General features: G+C 40.8%; 1 protein-coding gene across 5 annotated transcripts in view; it reads left to right on the forward strand.

The window, feature by feature from the left end:
• The window catches only part of GRIP1 (glutamate receptor interacting protein 1), a 419,799-nt gene that overhangs the window by 269,392 nt on the left and 128,598 nt on the right, over nucleotides 1–21,809 (forward strand). For 4 of the 5 annotated variants that reach the window (XM_018576366.1, XM_018576365.1, XM_018576368.1 and 1 more), the window contains exons 3-4: nucleotides 4,021–4,156; nucleotides 15,211–15,356. In XM_018576366.1, the coding sequence (XP_018431868.1) occupies nucleotides 4,021–4,156; nucleotides 15,211–15,356 (282 nt within the window). Of the gene's footprint in view, nucleotides 1–4,020; nucleotides 4,157–5,339; nucleotides 5,477–15,210; nucleotides 15,357–21,809 lie in introns of those variants that run through there. The other variant, XM_018576370.1, reaches the window with a different exon arrangement.

The following is a 21,809-nucleotide window of genomic DNA, read 5'->3' on the forward strand; positions in this document are numbered from 1 at the left end:
TATATATTACTCCAAACTGCACACATCTGTTTACATTAATAAAGGCCAAATAACCTGAGTGTAAAGAAACCATGGCTACTATGGAGTAGGGCTCGGGATCCAACAGGGCAGTACTGATTAGAGTGAGGATTTTTGATTGTTTTAATCCCATCTCACTCTGATCTATATGGTTATACTGTCCTTCTGAATCCCAACCCCTACTCCATAGAAGCCATAGTTTCCATACACTGCACTGAAGATAGCTAAATAGCTTGAAACAGCTGTGTACAATTTGCAATAAATGACTCTATAAATTTAGGATATATTTGCACCATACACCAGCAGTTCTGGCCAGTTAATACTTTGTTTTTGAAAGACTTTACTGTGCTGCCCACTTATTAGAGTAATGGATTTTTGGTTGCTTTAATAACTTCTTGCTGTAACCTGTATGGTTATACCATCCCATTGGATTCAATGGAATGCACTGGTTTTATTTTTTTTAATGATTACTATGCTTGGAGGAAATAGTTGATTTAGATATTTTTGTGCGGTAGAAACAAAAAATATGTTGTCCATTCTAATTTGCATGGTTACTGTGTGATATCATACAGTTGTTTTTCATAATCATTGCAGAATACCCTCTGCACACGCACACGCCACAGTTGCCTTGCAGCTAGCAGTGGTAACAAGTTTTTAACTTTAATTGCACTTATGTAAATAGTGTACGATAGATGTATAATCTGTCATCTGTCCAACCAGAGCTAAAAATGACACATGTACATTGACATTTGTAAATTTTAGAGGTGCACCTAAATGACATTTTCAAACGGAAAAAAAAATTATAGGCCCAAAACGGAATTTTTTTTTTTTTTAATCTTTTAGTTTTTTAAAAATATTTAATTTTTATTTTTTTCTAAACTTTTTTTTTTTTTAAATGAACAATTTTATTTTTTAACTTTACTGTCGGGGGCTCTAGGGAAATCTTAGGGGTCTAAACAGACCCCTGATATTTCCCTTTTAAAATAGAAAAAGAGATTGAGGACACAGTTCTGAATTTCTGTTTCTGAAGTCCCTGTAATGAACAGCAATCCTCTTTACTGAGTGTTCCTGTTCATTCATAACTTGTGGACATAGTATGTTTACTGTAGCCACAATCATGAATGAATGGGAAGTGTGTATAGCACTTCCCATTCATTCATAATTGGTAACATACTATGTCCTCAATTATTTACAAACACTCAGCGATCACTAATCACTGGCTGCTTGTACCACTCTCCATCCTGACACGCTGTCACAGGAGGCTGAGCCAGCGGTGTGGGCAGGAGATCTCTGTCTATTTTGACAGCTTCCCCATACCGCTGGCTCGGTTTCCTGTGACAACTGTCTCCGCCCCCACAATGCTTTCCATCCTGATCTGTTGCAGATGAGCACTGCTCGGCCTCCTCTGACAGTTTCTCTCCTCCCTGCTGGGTGCTGCTCTGTGTCAGAGGGGACACAGAGCAGGGCACAGTGCGGAGGAAAAAAACTAGGCATGCACCGCAATCCCTGCTGTTTCAGGCTATTTAGCTATCTTCAGTGCAGTGTATGGAAACCATGGCTTCTATGGAGTAGGGTTTGGGATTCAGAAGGACAGTATATCCATATAGATCATAGTGAGATGTTTCATACTACGTTGTACTACAAATGCAGCATATTTAGGAAAAATTACTAAAAACATTTAAAATATATCTATATCATTATAGTGCTGTCTGAAAAAGCAAGTTTCAAGACCTTTCATTCATTCATCTGTTCCAGCATTCCTTTTTAAGAAAAAAAATGGGGCTATTTTTTGAACATGATCATACAGTTGTATTGCTTAGTTAACAAACATACAAGTCATATGGACTGAATGTTGAGGAATCTCTCAAAGCAGATGGGCAAGTTGGAAAGGGAAACGGTTATCCACTCTTTTTTGTAGAGAGACAAACTATGAAAATTCATAGTGTATGGCCAGAGTCGCAATATCCTGCTAATTGAGTTTTTATGATAGGATGTTAATTGTAAATTGACTTGCCATAAAAAATGAGTTTTTATGTATGTTAGCACTACATAATGCACTCACTGATGGCTGGTAGTAAATGCGCACACTGGAATAGCGAGTATAATTGTTACACTTATATTTAATTATAGCAGGCTTTTTTTTTATTTTGATAAGTGACAGATTTGGGGAAAAATAATAAATGTGCAAACACTATTCAGGCACCTAAAGCTGTATTCAAGAAAAACTAATAAATACATACTTGTAATAAATATATTGACTGTCTTACCTGCCAAAGAATTAAAATTTCTGCCTCGCCAGTCCTGTCCATCACAATGCTCTTGCCTCATCCAGAGTGGAGATTGGACTTTTCTCTGCTACAGTTAACCGACACAGCTTGGTAATCTTCCTCTCCTGCCTTGATGAAACAATAAAGAAGCAGCAAAAGAATAAAGAGGTTGTGTTCACTTGCTCCTGCTGTGTGTATGTTCCTTGTATGTACACATGAATACAGGACACCTACTTGGCCCCTGGCAGTTTGGTTGCTGGTGAAAACAAGTGAAATTCAAGTATTTATACTAGCTGCATGTAAAATACATATGATTTTTAAAAATACTCAGGCTTCCTTCGCGCGTTTTTCTGTGTGTAAAAACGCACTTAACACAGGCGCGCGCATTTTAACATACGCACAGTTTCCGCACGTTTGCGGCTTCTACTGGAACTCACCCAGAATATCACACCTGTACTTTTTTGTGCATGAAACAAAGGTGTGAACAGTGTATATTAAAATGTATGTTTTGTTTTTTTTAGTGTTTTGTGCATTTCTCCCGGATAAACGCGTGGGTGTGAACAGAGCCTTAGTAGTTTACCATTTTTAATATATATCTGGAGTTTAGCATTGATGTTTTTTTCATATTTTAATGCAGAATGCGTTTTGAATGTTTTGACACTTTTTTTTTTTTCATTGTTTGTATTAAATATCTAATTTTAGAAAGAAAGAAAAAATAATATAGGGTGTTTCCATTATACTGTGTTTGCAGAGCCTTCTGGACTTTTTGTAATAGGACAACCCAACAGTATCTGACTTGTGTGCCCTCTCTCTAATCTACCATGCAGAGCCTTATGAACTGAATCAAGGGAGCAAGTGTATGCCACCACTGAATATTCCTGCTGTGTGTTCTGAACAGACATGGATTCAATTACATGTTTTACAGCAAAAAAAGTAAAGACTTGAACAGATCTTATAGTCAGCCAACTCTAGAACTCCATTATTTGCAATAGATCATTTTAACCTGAATAAATGAACATTTAAAAAATAAACTATTTAACCTTTAGTCCTAAACATAATAAAGTATGTAAAAAAACCCACTACAATTCCACGTTATTCTAATGTAGCTAATCATTTGTTGACTAAAAAATAATTAGATCTAAATGCCAAGGTTACTGCCAGACAAATGCTCCTGTGCAGTAGATTACAAACCTTTCTTTGTGTGCTCTAGCTAAATAACACTCAACATTTTAATTCAGCCACCGTATAATATTGAAATATGCATCTACAGAGGCTTATTGACTTCAGTGACCTCCTGTCTTGAGAATAAACAAGCTGCAGAAAGAAGATGAATAAAGCTTGCCCCACTTAGAGGAAGAACAGCCAGACAATATAATTAAGGCTTTTGGTAAATTGTAATCATAAAAGTGACTGTTCTTCCTTCAAGCTCTCTAACTCATTGACAGGCATTACAAGTTAGTTATTGGTGTGTGAATGCAGAAAACTTTGTTCCCTGTTATTTAGTGCAACGTTGTTTTTTATTTTTTCCAGAATTGCTTTTCCTTGTTTGTGCCCTGACATTATTTCCTTATAGCTCAGACTGGTAGTACAGGAAAACGAGAACACCGTGATTTATTGCTGTCTGCTAATAGGAAAAACGCATCAGTTTTATTTATTGTTTAATAAATGCAAATCATGCTGTGCAGGGACATTTCATGAGATTCTGATTTAACATCCATATTTTTCCTTATAACAGAAGAGTTCAAGGGCTCGACAATAGTTGAATTAATGAAGAAAGAGGGCACCACGCTTGGGCTAACAGTGTCTGGTGGAATAGACAAGGATGGCAAGCCAAGAGTATCAAACCTGCGTCAAGGAGGAATCGCCGCTAGGTAATCTTATATAAGTTGATTGTAACCTCCATTACAAACACATAATTATGCAGAATGTCACAGAAGAACCATCTAATTCTTCCAGTGGGTATTTTTTCTGCCGCACATGCTATCGGCTGTTCTTGGAAATGAGGTGGTTTTGTAGATTTTGTTCGCCCCTTGTTCCCAGAATAGTTTCTTGATCTAGCACTAGCAGTTTTCACATTCTGTAAGATGCTTTTTTTCATGTTACATAATATATGCCATAGAATGTTTTTTTAATGCCCTGGTCTGGTTTTCAAGTGTGAGCATTGCGGTTTTGCTTTAGTAAAGTATATCACAAACCCTATACATGTATAACGTGATTTTTGTAGTGACATTTTATTTTTAATTGACAAAGTGACACACACTGTAGAGCTTTGTATAGAACATTCACATCTACCCAGTGGTGTATTTAGGTTTTGTGCTGCCCTAGGCAAGACTATACTAGGGCTCCCCCCCCCCCCCCAAAATTTGCCCCACCCCTTCCGGTGTAACAAAAAAAACCCACTACAATTCCACGTTATTCTAATGTAGCTAATCATTTGTTGACTAAAAAATAATTAGATCTAAATGCCAAGGTTACTGCCAGACAAATGCTCCTGTGCAGTAGATTACAAACCTTTCTTTGTGTGCTCTAGCTAAATAACACTCAACATTTTAATTCAGCCACCGTATAATATTGAAATATGCATCTACAGAGGCTTATTGACTTCAGTGACCTCCTGTCTTGAGAATAAACAAGCTGCAGAAAGAAGATGAATAAAGCTTGCCCCACTTAGAGGAAGAACAGCCAGACAATATAATTAAGGCTTTTGGTAAATTGTAATCATAAAAGTGACTGTTCTTCCTTCAAGCTCTCTAACTCATTGACAGGCATTACAAGTTAGTTATTGGTGTGTGAATGCAGAAAACTTTGTTCCCTGTTATTTAGTGCAACGTTGTTTTTTATTTTTTCCAGAATTGCTTTTCCTTGTTTGTGCCCTGACATTATTTCCTTATAGCTCAGACTGGTAGTACAGGAAAACGAGAACACCGTGATTTATTGCTGTCTGCTAATAGGAAAAACGCATCAGTTTTATTTATTGTTTAATAAATGCAAATCATGCTGTGCAGGGACATTTCATGAGATTCTGATTTAACATCCATATTTTTCCTTATAACAGAAGAGTTCAAGGGCTCGACAATAGTTGAATTAATGAAGAAAGAGGGCACCACGCTTGGGCTAACAGTGTCTGGTGGAATAGACAAGGATGGCAAGCCAAGAGTATCAAACCTGCGTCAAGGAGGAATCGCCGCTAGGTAATCTTATATAAGTTGATTGTAACCTCCATTACAAACACATAATTATGCAGAATGTCACAGAAGAACCATCTAATTCTTCCAGTGGGTATTTTTTCTGCCGCACATGCTATCGGCTGTTCTTGGAAATGAGGTGGTTTTGTAGATTTTGTTCGCCCCTTGTTCCCAGAATAGTTTCTTGATCTAGCACTAGCAGTTTTCACATTCTGTAAGATGCTTTTTTTCATGTTACATAATATATGCCATAGAATGTTTTTTTAATGCCCTGGTCTGGTTTTCAAGTGTGAGCATTGCGGTTTTGCTTTAGTAAAGTATATCACAAACCCTATACATGTATAACGTGATTTTTGTAGTGACATTTTATTTTTAATTGACAAAGTGACACACACTGTAGAGCTTTGTATAGAACATTCACATCTACCCAGTGGTGTATTTAGGTTTTGTGCTGCCCTAGGCAAGACTAAACTAGGGCACCCCCCCCCCCATCTAAATTTGCCCCACCCCTTCCTGTGTAAGACATTTTGCGTAACCTGTCAGGCGCTGGATACAGCGTGCACGCTGTATCCAGCTTCTGACAGGTTGCGTTAATAGTGTAACAGGGAAGCCGGGGGAGACCTTGTGGAGCCCACCACGGACCCCACGTAGCCCACCACAGACTGCACTTAGTGACGCACTGAGCTCTGCCGTGGGTTTCTCATGTGTGTATGACTGCTGTAGCCAGCCTACTACTGTTTACACCACAACCACTAGTGGCATCTAGGCAGTCACTAGATAAACTTGGCGCCCAAATGTATTCCCAAATCCCTCTCCCTCTCTTAAGCATGTTCCATTGTTGAGTGAGAAACTGCTTTTATTACTCTCTGTTACATCATGATCATGCTTGTAAAGTTCTTGCAGGGATAACAGTACTAGGCTGGTTTCCAATTGACAGACTCCCAGAACTTCATCTCTAAATACTCTAAAAGATTTTACCCACAGACAGCCTATGGACAGGCTCATGGGAGTCAAGGCTGCAGTTTTGCTTTGCTTTGCTGGGAGGAAAGAAATCATTGTAACCATATGAAGAGGGACAGGGAGAGGTGGGGGAAGGACAAAATCTGTAGTGCAGCAGAGGAAAACGGGAGCATTACTGGTTAAATTGAGCAGAAAAAAAACTCATTTTTTTTTAGGTTACCTCAGTATGGTCTTTGATTCCTAAAAGCAACAGGTTAAAATATAAAAAACAGGAAATACAATTGTGGATGGGCATTGCTTGTAAAACCAGCCTTTTAGTGTTGCCCATACGAAGCGTTGTGCATCCAAAATCGAATTCCTTATTTATGTATTTTAGGGCTGACAACACTACTTGCATAGTTAGAGCTCACTGGATTTCTGGCAGATCATCAGGTATTTATCTGTACTTTATTTGTAAGGGAAGATAGCATGGAGAAATTAATATTTTATATTTGCTCAGGAATTCACTTTAGCATACACACCTTTTCACGGAAGACATGTTTGCCAAAGGGAGTATTGATTTGGAGAACAGAAGGTGTTATTCCTCGCTGAATTGTTGGGTCATCGCTGAATTCCATTACAAAGCAGAGTCTTTCAACTCTGCCTTGCCTAATTAAGTTGAATTCAGTTTAGTGTCCCTGGTCATATGGACAGGCCCTAAGGCCAATTTGGTTGGAAGCCAATTAACCTACTAATATCATTTCATGCTTTTGGAAGGAAACCTGTGCAGACATGAGAGTAAGGCCTCATTCACACTGCCGTGCATATACACAGGTATTGTACCATATGCAACATATGCGCAAAAAAAGAATGGAACAGATGTGTCCGGGCAGCGTATTTCTGCGTATTTATGCGCACATACGCACAGCACATCAAAAATTCCATTACAAGTGATGCATTCTGGGATTGCATATAGTGCATGCACATAGGCGCTCATATATACGCACATAGAAGATTTTGCTTGCGTTGTGTGTGAATGAGGCCTAAATGTGCAAAGCCAATGCAGATTGCTTGCCAGATGACAAGTCATGACAAGAATGCTGCAGATGACAAGTCATGACAAGAATGCTGCCCAACATTGCTGTTACATGATGCTAGTTTTGGTAGTCGTGATGATAGTAGATCATAGTTTTGAAACTTGAATCACCATTCATTTACAAAACTACTACATTTGAGGGCTGGGTTACTTTTGCAGCATTCAGAGCTAAATGGCTAATAGTAGCACAATCCAAACTTGATATTTGATAAGATTCTCCAGCTGTATCCTGTAGCATAGTTACCTGTAAATTGACAATAACATGTTCCTTCAATAATGCAGTATAATGTAACATCTGTCAAATAGGTGTGTAGGTCCTATGGGACCCTTCACTTCTGGTAGTGACAGGTGTATGGTATATGTGATAGCATGGCAACATTAAAAAAAAAAAAACTTACTTTACAGGACACATAACTGCAGTTACCTACAGGTGAGTGGGCACTGGCAATTACATCAAAGCTCCCACTCCCAATTGTTGTTTTTTTTTTTTACACTTTTTATTTTTTTATTGAGATTTTTTGCAAGATTCTTCTAGCAAGTTTCCCGTATGCTACTAAAACCAACTGCGTCGCCTCTAAAAGCTATCTGGATTGGTTTTCTCTTTATCAGCGCTTTGGCAGACCATGCCCCAACCCCATCTTGTGGAGCAGGCTTGTAATGTGCTCAGTTAAATTTGGTGCCATTAGCTTTCCCATGCAGCCTAGGGGCCAGAAGCCACACCTGTGCAGCCTCCTTCTCTAGTACTGTACTTGGCATGCACCCACCATTTTCCCTTCTGGCGTGTGCTCTCTAGCTAGACACATGCTTTCTGCTGTGACACTTCACATCCAAAAGGAAGAAGCCACACCGCTGAACAAAGCTCCTATTCCAGCCTAGGTCACATTTTGCAGCCTACACTGTATGGACACAGAGCACTCTTCTCACCTCTGGTCAAGAGTTTTATGGGAGAAGGGACATGACATACCATAGGCACGGGGATACTGTGGCGGGGGGCACAGGGGCCAGACAGCCTGGTAGTGGCTCTGATGAGGGTTCCTTCTTCTCTTTGGACCCCGTTTGTTAGTCCTATGCTGTGGTTTCTGTCCTGTCACTGCTATCATTGTAGAACTACTCTGCTCCCTCTGGGGCATGTTTCTCAGATATGATATCAAGAGAAGAATTCAGCACAATATGGCAGATTTTATGGGGGAGATGAGGTGAGTTCGCTATTCCCTGTTGGGGGTTTGAGTTCCTTGGACCTGTTGGCCATTGTTTGTTGTGTTGCCGCCCCTCTATTGGACTGCTTTGGAACAACCCATTAGTTAAGGCATTTAACTTACTGTGTCCTGTGATGTACAATCAAGAAAACAGGATCTGTTCTTGGAGTCATTGGACCCAGGACCCTTCGCTCTCTATTCTGTGATCCCATCTGTACAGCTTTCTACAAAACTGAAGCAGGCTTGGTGTGGGGGTGGTTATGAAGGGCTGTCCTGCAGCTTTGATTGATTGCCAGTGTCCAATGACCTGAAAGTAGCTGCATAACCCAGTGGTACTTGGAGTATGATATATTCCAAGAAACATATTTTACAGGCAAGAGAACAATCCTGTTTTCCAAAGTGGGCCCTAATCGGTGTCTGAGCAACCTAGCACAGTTTTCACATCCTTGTAGGGCTCTTGTGGATTCTGAAAATGGTAAGTATGTATACCAAGCATTAAAATTATCTTTGGATGATTGTTTAGTGTGGTAAAGACATTTACATTTCCAAGGATGACCAGGTTTCCAATTGTGCCATCTCACCTTGAAATCAATTTACCTTTAAATACCTTTGAATTTTAAAGTCACCCTGTTACCAAATGGGCACTTCTCTACACACCAGGCAGCCTTTAAAACAGGGGTCAATTACATATGGCCCCCGTGATCATTTTGTCTGGCCCTCCAAGCCGGGTCCCCTAGTGTGACACTGTAGACTGGAAGGGGTGATCTGCCACGCCTGCAGCGTCTGACACATTCAGCCCTCCCCTCCTCTCCCCTTTCTCCTCTGTCCTTTTATCCTCTCTCCTCTCCTCTTCTCTACTCTACTCTCTACTCTCCTCCCCTCTTTCCCCCTGCCATGTGGAACGCCTGAGCTGCTCCGCCCGGGCTGACAGGCTATACCAGCCGGCTAAGACTGTTTTCACAGATACATTAACTGTTTTGAAGAGTAAGGGACTAGGTAAGTTTAAACTTTGACTGTTTAGAGCGTTACACTTGAATAGAAGAGTGTGCTCTGGTATATGGTGACATCCAATATGCTAGTATTGGATATGGTACAACTGATAATAATTAAGCTCTGCTTAAGGAGGATGATTTAATAGCATGTTTAGGATGGGTTCAGATATGAGTTTGGGTTTAGGCTTAAGGGTCAAGGCATATTGGATACTTTTAAAATTGTTTGTTTTGCAAGTGATATATTAGCATTTCAGATTTAATACATTAGAGTTGAAAGTGGTTTGAGTGTGAATGTTTGAGTAAATATAGCTCGCCAATTTTTAAGTTAATAATTTTGTACGGTCCCCAAATGATATAAATATCCAAATGGCCCTTGGCAGGGAAAAGGTTCCCCACCCCTAATTTAAAAGAAGAGGAGATATACTAACCTTTCTGGCAACTCATGCATTGAAAAGCCACCGTTTCGCTGTTCCCTGGTTTCTGCATGTATTCTGCACTTCGGGTTTGCAGAATGCCTACTCTCCCTGGTGCATTTTATGGTTCCTCCCACTGGCTCATACTTCACTACAGGATTTACAAGCTGTGAGGAATTACAACATGCAGCAAGAGTAGCCACAGCTTTTACAGGCTGTTGTGCATGTAGAGGTGCCCCTGTGGCTTTACAGAACATTCAGCTGCTTTGAGGTACAATTATGGTTGATATTTTAATTGTGTAGTAGTATTAGCTTGAGACAGTGTAACTCTCTCTAAATGCATGATGATCATCTCAGGAATTTAAATTAAAATTGCAAGGTTTTTAGAAGTAATAATGTATCCGTTTATTTTAACTATTCTAATATAATTCAAAGTGAATGATGATAAAGTGACATGGTGTCATTATTTTTGCCTTGACTAACATGAGGAAAGATGTAAGTTCAAAATCAAAGCTGAATAGGCTTGCTTGGTTGGATCTTTTCCTGTTGTATGAATAACATTCCATAATCCACATGTGGCTTATACAGCAAACAATACAGTGTTCTTAATGGCAGACTTTTCTGAAATATACTATTTGACATGTTGTGATTGTACAACCTATGGCAGACTATTAGTTACTGGAACTAGATAAATATAGTTTTATTTCTTTATTACTTTTGTAATAACAAATACTTCACTATAATGTAAATAACGTATCTGATAGTTCTAGAAGGCTATGCTGAACAGATTGAGAGAGTTATGAAATATGACCTATTGTGTAAAAAAATACTTGCCAGTACGTTCCTGGAGTGCAGGACATTCCCCAAACACATCGATGTGGTTCATGCTTAGTGTAATCAAAGGAGGACACAGGCCAGCAAGTTCAACAATTTACAGGGTTATTCACTAAAGGGTGAAGAGTTTTGGAGATGGCAGGAGAAGTTAACAATCTAGGTCGAAATGGCTGATTTGGAAGAATTCTCCAATTTCAGCTCACTTTCCAGTTCATCTATGTTGTCCTAGATTGTTCACTTCTCCTGCCTTCTCCAAACTCTTCACCCTTTAATGAATAACCCTATTGGATTAAAGCACAACTGTATTTTCCAGAAAAAGAGTTATACTAAAAAAAAAAAAAAAATGTTGTAAAGCTAGCGTTCTCCAATCAGCAGGGAGTGTGAACCTTTCTGGTTGGAGAGCTTTAGGTTTGAGCAGAGGAGGGCACATGAGGCTCTTGGTCACCCACACAAGGCCGCAGCCTCTGCAACCGTTAACCAGCTACAGGGTTATTTTAACAAAAAAATAAAAGTAAGCCTTCACAATTATTTTCACCAACCTGAGTATAACTGTTTTCTTTCTCTAAGCAATATATGGGCTTTCTATTTGTCTCTTTTAAGATTAAAATATGATGATTCCTCTTGCTTTCATAGGTTTCTGACTTCTCGCAGGACACATGGGTCACTTGGTCCTTTCAGTTGGAATTAATTATTTTTTTTCCTGAATCCAGGATTAGCTAAAACTTCAAAAGTAACATCAGCTGCAGGTCTCCTCTTATCCGCTTCAAGTAGATTTTTCCCTTGACTTGTATTCGAATATTCTCTATGTTAATTGATTTGAAGGAATGGTGTGGGTTTGTTGTCTTTTCTAATAGTAATAGATCATGGGATTATTCATATTACCCATGACCTTAATTAGGGGCGTAACTAGAAATCACAGGGCCCCATAGCACAAATTTGTATAGGGTCCCCCCAACCCACCCCCTCCGCTGGTGCCTGAACTACAGCATATATTATTATTATACAATATGATTAACTGCAGTTTGCAATAGATCACTGTCCCTGAATGCAGGATACGTACATCCACAGTACACGAGACAGTGATCTATTCAAAACTGCATTTAATCATATCACGCACATTACGTGCGGACTGCCACTTACAGATATGGCCGCTATCACCTGGTCATTAACTTCAGTGGGTACAGCAGCCACATCTAAGTGGGACAACTGACATTCCTGTCACAAGAATCTATATGTTTCTGCTGCAGGAATGCCAGAATGTCATGTGTAACGAGGCCTAATTCTTTAACAGTGCCACCAATAAAGCTGGGGAAATGGGCTTTACAATTACACAAAGGGGGTTCAAATTATAACTTAAAATACCACAGGGGTTCATCATTTGTAACCCCACTTTCCCTGGCTTCACTGGTGTGGCAGTGTTATTTTAAGTTATAATTACACTGCCACACAACAGAAGGATTACACAGTGCAATATAACGCACGTTCCCTCATTTCTTTGGCTTGGCAGTGTAACTACAACTAAAACAAAAAAAACACCAGTGAAGCTGGGAAAAGTCGGGTTACAAAGTGGGTGCAGTGTGGGTGGTGTAGGTGCACAGTATGAGCAGTGTGGGTGGCGGGGTGGTGTAGGTGCACAGAGGGTGAGAGTGTGAGTGGGTGCACAGAGAGGGTGACAGTGGGGGGGTACAAAGAGTGGGTGGGCAATGTGGATGGGTACACAGAGTGGGTGGCAGTGTGGGAGGGTGCACATACAGTGTGACAATGGGCGGGTACAAAGAGTGGGCAGTGTGGATGCACAGCTTCTCACCTCTCTTCCTCTGACCAATTCTAAGGGCTTGTTCACACCATATACAGTGCGTTCCAGTGTGGTTAGCTGCTGGAACGCACTGTATGGATTTTTTTCCGATCGCACTGGACCGCAACAAGGCACTAATGTGTCACTGCGGGTAAGGGGCGTTGCGGGGGTGCCATTGACTTAAGTGCACTACCACACCCCTTCCTGCTCCAGCACGCACAGGGGAGGTTTTTATGTAATAGTGCGTTCCAGCAGCTAACCGCACTAAAACGCACTGTATATGGTGTGAACAAGCTGCAAACCCTTTTTTCTCTGCAACTTTAGGACCTGACTCCCCCCTGTCGCACCCCCCTCATTAAGTGGCCTTGGAGTGGGAAGGGCGATTTGCATACTAATGAGGCATGGCGGGATTTGCATATTAATACTGCAGCTCATTATTATGCAAATCCCGTAATTAGCATATGTATTAGCCGCGGCCAGTGTTAATGGCTCCTGCAGCTCAATGAATGTGAGAACTAAGGCTTCAGTCCCTGCCCCCCGACCCCCTTACCTGTCAGCAGTCCAGATCACATTTGCACTCCGCTGCTTCTCCTAAAGCCGAGCACAGGCAGGAGATAACTCCGCCCTTCCCCGCTCTACACTGTGACTGTGGCAAGGGAGAGGATTGTAGGTTAAGTGTCCTGAGGTTCCGTGCGACCGTGCAATGTTTGACTTGCGGCCGCACGGAAATTGAGGACCCCTAAACCTCCTGCTCCTGACCGGGCCCCCCTCTGGTGCGGGCCCCATAGCGCCCGCATGGGTCGCTATGGCGGTAGTTCCGCCCCTGACCTTAATAAATGCTGCAGGAAATTCTTGAAGATGTAAATCTGATTAAAATGGAACAGTAGGCAACAGTAATTTATCTCCTGTTATTTTGGAGATGATATAAGGGAGTTTTAAAAACAATATAGATAAACAAGGAAATGGTTTTTAACATAGTTATAGTGAAATTACAGTTTCAGTAACTATACCCTTTAGGTAAAGTATAGTTGAGGAAGGATTTCAACAAACATAAAGAAGAACTTCAGGCAGAAATAATCTTAACCCTTTAAATGGGGCTACCCCCGCACTGCAAGGGTTAAGTGATAATTTTTGTCTAGGAACAAAAGTTATACTAAGGGTGCACCGATACCGATTTTTCTGTATCGAGTATGAGTACCGATATTTTTTTTACTTCGGTCCCATTAAGGAAGCCAGGCGAAGTGTAATGACTCGCCACCTGGTTTCCTGATTAGCCGGAAAGCCGCGCGGCGTGTAAAGCCTCCAAGTGACGAGGGAGCATGAAGCCGGACATCGTGTAATGGGTCGCTACCCAGCTTCCTGATGCAGGAAGCTCAGGTATTGGGCTAGGCATCGGAGCATTTGGGTGAGTACGTGTTCTCGCCCAAATACTTGGCACCAACACTAGTATTGGTATCTGTGCATCCCTAAGTTATACTTACCGAAACTTCACAACCCTCTGGCTTCTAGACTAGTCCCTGCAGCCTCACTCCACCTCCACTCCATTGCCAGTCCCCTTCTTAAGTTGTGAGTTTTCTAGCTAGTACAATAACCAACTGGGTTCAGTAAAGATTGAATTACTGTCTTGAAACTAGTAATTATTTTTGTATGCCGAGTTTTAAAAAAAAACTAAAACAATTGATTGTGCTGGCTTGATCCTAAACAAGACTTTTCCAAATTCTCATGGCCCTTACTGTGAAGAAGCCTTTTCCTATACAGAGGTTAAACTTTTTTTTGCCCCTCCAGTCGCAAAGCGTTTGCTCTTGTTGTTTGCAATTACCTTAAAATGAACCTTTGCATCAATCTAGTTCACTATATGGACCATTTATTTATTCATACATGGTGATCATATTACCCCTTTATATGCCTCTTTTCAAGGGAAATTAATCTTTCCTCACAGCTGAGCTCCCTCAAACATCTTATCAATTTAGTTGCTCTTTTCTGTAGTCACTGCAGTTCCTCAACATACAGATGAGGTCTTCCAATGCTTTGTTCAGGAGCAAGATGATGTTGCTCTGTCTGGAGTCTATAGCTCTTTAAATACAAGAAAGTAGTTTACTTTAGAAACAGCAGCCTCTGCTATCAGAACACCCAATATATATATATATATTGAACTCAACATTTACAACTGTTTTTTTTTTCTCCAAACAGTTAGGGAGGCGTTATTAGGATTTGGAAGGAATATTAACATTTGGTTATATAGAAGTAGCAACTTGATGTAAACAAAGTAGTGGCTTTTCTTTCTTATATTTAGATAAAGCATTGGTATATTTGGCATATCTTCTTGAAGTGAACAAGTATCTCAGAACACTCATTTTCTCTTCTCTTCTATCATAGCATGTGCTCTTGTGAAATACTGATGTAGTCATTCCATTTCACTGCAACCTTTATAAGATGTCATTATGCACTAATCTGACAGTTTGGTATTCCTAACAGGAGCGACCAGCTGAATGTAGGGGACTATATTAAATGTGTGAACGGTATCAACCTTACCAAGTTCCGCCATGATGAGATTATCAGCCTCTTGAAGAACGTTGGCGAGCGCGTAGTTCTTGAAGTGGAGTATGAGCTGCCTCCAGTCTGTAAGTAACACACATCATAATGAACATAGCACTGTAGATGAGCTGAAATCAATATTGATTTAGAAACTCTCCTGCATGGTTTCTAATCTGTCAAAATCTACTCTTGGTGATATATGTATCTATAGTTGTTTGGATTGCATGGAAAGTAATTAGCAGAGCCGTAGATGTTGTTTTTGGACCTTATTCATCTGCTGATTAAGGCCTAGAATAGCATTTACCTTATCAGCTGTTTTACAGGTCATATTTGCAGTACTGGTGATAAAGTCTACTAATTAATTCTATGAATCTGAATGACCTTCGTGTGTTCCCCAGTTGTTTGGTTTTATTTAATCTATTGTATTATGTTTGTAGGATGTTGCTATGCTTGTGCTGTTTAAAGTTCTGTTTTGTTTTCCTTGTGTGAGATGAGCACAGCTGATAATAAATCAAATGAATGCTAGTGTTTAACCCTTTCATGTCCAGGGGTCATAAACTTTTTAGAGCAGATCAAATATTGCAGTTTAGTACACATTGGTGTACTCAACAATAACACTTTAATTGCTCTGCATACCAAAGTCATTGAAATTACCCTGAATATATTTTAAAAAACCAGCAGGGAAATTGACAAAATTGCAAATATTTCTGTTCATATTTGTTTAATCTGTAATGTCTTTTATATAATTACCACTATTCAAAATATTAAAATTTTTCTACAACTTACCCTGAATACAGGAATCCCATATATACATTTGTTTTCATACATACATACATCTATTTTATATGTCTAGATATTAGGCTTTTTCGAGTAGTGTTCTCAGTTCAATATCTATAATTCACAGATAGTAATGAAAAAAAAATCTAAACAATTGATAGGTCACTAATTAACTAACTGCCTTAGTTAAAACACTAACCTGTTAACTAACCAACTAACCTAATATATGATTTTTAATAACTTTATTTTCCTAATCGTACAATACGGGACACAGGATCAGTGTTAACCATGGGTTATACTTCCATGTTGAGGGCAAAAAAAGCTGCAAGGGCACCCCTTCTATCCTCTCCCATTCCCCACAATTTTTTTGCTAGTCCCTTTAGTTTATGAATGTTTTTCCCCCTTTTTTTTTTCTTTTAAGATTCTTTTTAGAAAGTTCTAGCTGCTCAATAGCCACTGTGGCTGTCATTCTGCAGCATTCCAGATTGGAGGAGGAAGAGAGAGAGAATCCAGAATGGGCTTTTCTCTAACATGCTAAAATCTACTGCTATGGAATCAGCAACAGTAAGTCCCAGTGTGCTGATGCTCCGATCCCTCCTTGGGTTTATAGTGGGGCGATGGCTGTAACACATTTAAATGGAGAGTCTCAGCCATAGGCTGGAGTCTTAATTGATTTTTAATTTAGTGCCCCTTTTCCGCATTCTGTTTCCGCATTCTATAGTCATGCTTCCTGGGGTGGTGGGGGAGGATTCCCCTCCCACTTTAGAGAATTGGACCAGGAAGAGGTCCTATGTGCGGAGATCTCTCCAAAACTTATGGATACCATTGTGATACTTATTGACGCAGTTTGCTAATGACTTAAATCAACCTGCATTGGCCTGTCTTAAGGTCTCGGCCTTGGGCAAACCTGCAAAGACTTCCCTGTACACTCACTCTTAGAGCCCATGTTGTACATAGACTGGCTCCACCCTGAAAAAAAATGATCTCTTCCAAATCACTTAGCAAATTGAGCAAGCAGTTGAGAAGTGTTTTCTTAAGAAATGGACTCTATTGTGGACCCAGCCATCTCCTGCCTCAAGAAAACCCTTAGGGTTCCTGTGGAGAATGTGCCTGTTGGAAAGGACACTGTAGACAAGAGGCTAGAAGTCCTACATAAGCCCTTGTTTTCTTTGGCCGAGCCCACCATGCGTTCTGCTGTTGTAAGCATGTCCATGTGCTAAAGCCTGGCTATCTGGGCTAAGAGCATGGTTTGGGACCCTGGATTATTTTCCTTATCTGTCCACCAGCATCTAGAGCTCCTGTCTGTGGTCCTGGGCTACTGTGTTGTAGCTACTGTGCTTTGTCAGGTCTGCAGAATGAGCCTCCTTTCAGTAAAGTTGAGGTGGATCCTGTGGCTGAGGTGCTAGTTTGCTGACCTCATGTGCATGAAATGCCTTGAGACGATGCCCTTTGACCAGTATCCAGGCGTTACAAACTGGAGTTTGTGTCCAGCCCCTGAAATTTGCCTTAAGTGGGTGGATCTATACACTGCTCATGAACAGCGCCTCTCTTAAGGGGTCATTGCCCCTGTCCCTTTCTATGAACGTTTCCAGGTGTTCTATTCCAACCTGTTCACTGTTCTAAAGGCATAATAAGACAGTTGCTATTTTATGGATCTGAAGATTCTCAACACTATCCTGCAGATTCAAATGTTTTGCATGGAATCTGCCCGGTCATTCATTGCCTCCCTTCAAAAGTTGGCTCTTCTGACCTCTGTGGACATCAAGGGTGCTTTCCTGCACCTCCCCATTTTCTCACCTCATCAACTATATCTATCTGCGTTTTGCTGTGCACATGCAACAGTTCCAGTTTGTTGCCCTGCCTATTTGGTCTGTTCACAGTTCACCAGGTCTTCACCAAGGTACTTTTTCCAGTTCAAGCTCTCAGTGTATCCACATAGTGGGTGCTATAGTTGGATATGAGTAATGATTTGATGGCTTGTTGGTGCAAAGCTCCCTGCAAGTTGGCTTTCTCATTTGTCATGCTGGGATTAAGTTTGTGTTTTAATACATTCTGCTTCACTAGTGTTACTTATACATGGGTGGGGACTATACACAGGTGGGTGGGTGGGTAGGAGAAGTTTTTGGTAGGGATTTGGGGCAATGTATTAGGGGTTTATATGCAATTACCTTGAGAAAAGGTGTATTGTGCCCCATTGAACATGATTGAAATACATTATTTTTTAGCTTTAATATATTTGGCTATTACCTACAATATAGATGCAATATTGGCAGTTTCTGTGGTGTTCAACATTTGTTGTAAATCATCTGCAGTGATTTATTCATCAGTACATGATAACATAATATAGGATAATAGACAATGTGGAAGTACCTTTGTGATTGTACAGCATCCACCTGTTAATGACCCTGGAGCAGCTAATCCCCCAGTCTTATTGAGTGCTTATGTTTTTTTTACACCAGTTCACTTTTCCTGTGCTCTGTATGCAGAACAAGTGACCTCTGTCTACATCTCCTGCTCAGATTCTGTTCCTCAGTGTGTTTTCTTTAATTATGTAGAAGCAGAGGCTGAGCTGTGCAGTCTTTTTTGCCATGTGATGTTTTCATTTCACCAGCCTCAGGAAGCAAAGACGATGTTTCGTGTTGTAAATGAAGCATGAAGATCTAAATACTTAATGCTTCAAGCTTTTATTTGTTGCACGTCTGCACAGGCTAAGGATGGGTTTAGTTGTTTTGGTATTTTCCTTTAATGTCACCATTAGTTTAATGCAGTGGCTGCCATCTACATCTTCGCTTCAAATTACAGTAAATAACGTTAACCCCTTTTCATAGCAATTATACCACTTTTAAATACACTTTTTATTGATCATACTTTAAGTGTACAGTATATACACCCTAAGAATTAACTTTTTTTATTTGCTCCCTTTTGGTCTTCAAAATAGTCATGTTATTGAAATGTTTTGTTATATCTGTTAAACATGTGCAAAAAATACCTGTTGTTTTTCGCAGAGATTTTGTGGAAAAAGTGCATGAATTCCAGGTGATTCTAGAGATGTAATAAACAAGTACTTTTTACATTTTCCCTTGACATACACTTTAGGTGGGGAAAAAAATAACCCCCCCATCTTTATCCCCCCCATTGGCCTGTTCCTGTTAGCCACCAATAGTAACAAACCAATAAAGTATATGTAAACCCTATCTATGAACTTCTATTTGCTGCATTTTGGTCTGTTAAATGTTCTATATAAAATGGTTTGTTATGCTGTGTATTGTGATGCCAAAAAGGTCAGCATTTCTGACACATAAACAGGTATTTTTTTGTATAATCTTTATTTAGTGATGTAATGTCCCTCAATTGCTTGTCACTAGTGAGATATTGAGATTGATGTCCTCAGTGGGTTTTTGTGTTTTTTATTGAACAGCTTGTACCAATGGCGCATTCCATTGTCCAAACCATCCACAGAGCTCAAGCCTCTAACATAGAGTAGAGGCTGTTGCAGCTCTTGCCTCACTATGTTAGGTAACACAAGCAGTGGGGAAGTCCGCTGCTGTGTAACCTAACTTGGCTGTCAAAAGCCGGATGCAGCTCTGCCTGTAATGAACAGGCAGCACTCCGTCTATGACAGGTTAGACAGCGGGGAGGCTTTTCCTGCTGTGTAACCTGTTATGAGCCGCTCTCAATGGAGAAAATGCTGTCAGCTTTTTCCTCCATAATACTAGGTGAGGCTGTGCCTCACCTTCCTCCCCTGACTGCACGTCCCTGGAAGAGGGTGGGGGTCGGGGGATAGGAGAAGTGTGGGAAATATGAGGATCCAAGTATTTATGGAATCACCTATGAGCAAGACACAATAATTGCATTCTCAAACAGTTCGACCATTTAATGCACAATATATTGTCTACACTATGTAACATGAGTGAGCATTGGGGAATCTGAGGAAATAAAATGTAGCCATATGGCTCAGATATTGAATTTGTTGTATTGGTCTTTACCAAGATGAACCCATCTCTCTGCTTCCATTATGTCATTCACTTTACTAATTAATTCAGGGATAGAGGGTGGTAAACCCTGTTTTTACTGGAGAACGATTAGTCCCTGCAGAGTTAATTATGCCTGTGATATCTCCTATGAGTTGATGTATAGAATCCCGATAGGTTTTAAAGAAGAACTCAGGCTTGTAGAAAAAAGGAACCCTTGCCGTGGGGCTACCCCTGCACTACAAAGGTTAACTGCTCGTTTTTCTCTAGGAGAGATAAAAAAAGAAGACATTACTCACCCAATCCCCACTCCTGCAGCAGTGACCACTCACCCTAGAGGAAAACGAGCAGTTAAACCTTACAGTGCAGAGGTAGTCCCACTGGAAGGGTTCATTTTTCTACAACCTGGAGTTCTTCTTTAAAGGAGAACTATGGGGTTAAGGCTTTTCCCCATAGTTCTCCGGGTAACGGGAGGACACAAACTAGCGTCCTCCCGTCACCCTAGGCTCAGTATACCGCGAGCTGTAGCTCGTCCGTTCCGCCAGTCAGCGCTCCCCAGCCCCTCCCCTGTCACGGCAGAGAGCCGTGACAGGATCGAGAGGTGAGCGAACGCCGGTATGTGTTCGCTCACCTCCCGATCTACTGAGCCGACCTGTGACAGTCTCATTGTCACAGGTCAGCTAGAACTATGAGGTGAGTGAAAAGCACTCGCCTCATAGTTCTCCTTTAATATTTGCACATTCACACCATATATGGACGAATTTTCCACGATGGGCACAGCCCCTCCAGCAGGTATCAGAAAGAGCTGAGAAGATGGAAGCCAGATTAGTTGGGACCTGGTAGCATCTAGTAAGCAGTGTATAAGAGGACTCCTGTTTGCATGATGCCAGGGAGGAGACATGCAGGCAGAAGATCTTAGTCTTCTAGGGGTCTGCAAAGTAAAGGAGAACACCACAAATGTCAGTGCTTGCACCAGATACAAGTACCTGTTTCCAACACGTGCACGAATCTGGAGCCAGCACCGATATTTGTTTTGCAGATGCATATCAGAATTCTAAAGACTGTCATTAACACTCTTTATGAATTCTCCTCAATATTGCATTGGTCTACCTTTCCAAAATGAACAAGTGGACATTTATGCATGCAAACTAGGCATACACTGATACCAATTTTTCGCTATCCAGTACGAGTACCGATGTTTATCTTTCGGTACTCGACGATACGGAGAACCGATAATGGTACTTCTGCTAGCATGGAGCCAGCTTCACAACCAATCAGCACAAAGCCGGCTTCTTGGCCAATCAGGGAGGCATGTCATTACCCAGCACCCAACTTCCTGATTGGCTAGGAAGTTGGCTCCATGCTGATTGGCCGGCTCCATGCTGATTAGCTGGGAAGCTGGCTTCTTCCTCGAGTTGGCCAAAGAGCATGGAGCTGGCTACCTGGCCATTTGGGAAGCCAGGCGGCGAGTCATTACCCGCCACCCGGCTTCCTGATTGGCCAGGAAGCTGGCTCCATGTTCCCTCGTGGCACTGCCGGTTAGTAGGAGATTTCCAGTATCAGGGGTAAGTATCAGAGCATTTGGGTACTCATTATTATCACCGTTACTGATACTAGTATCGGTGCATCTTTAATGCAAACAATACAGCACTGTTCTCTGATCTTTGGCATTTTTGTGTATTTTCCCTTGAGTGGATGATATGAGTAATTTGTGATTTTTCAGCTTGCCTCACTTTTTTTAGGTGGGTACCTTGGGAAATATGCTTTCTGCATATTACAGTTTTTTGTCGT

Source organism: Nanorana parkeri, unplaced genomic scaffold, assembly GCF_000935625.1.
Source record: "Nanorana parkeri isolate BGI_ZX_2015 unplaced genomic scaffold, ASM93562v1 scaffold65, whole genome shotgun sequence".
Taxonomy (NCBI): domain Eukaryota; kingdom Metazoa; phylum Chordata; class Amphibia; order Anura; family Dicroglossidae; genus Nanorana; species Nanorana parkeri.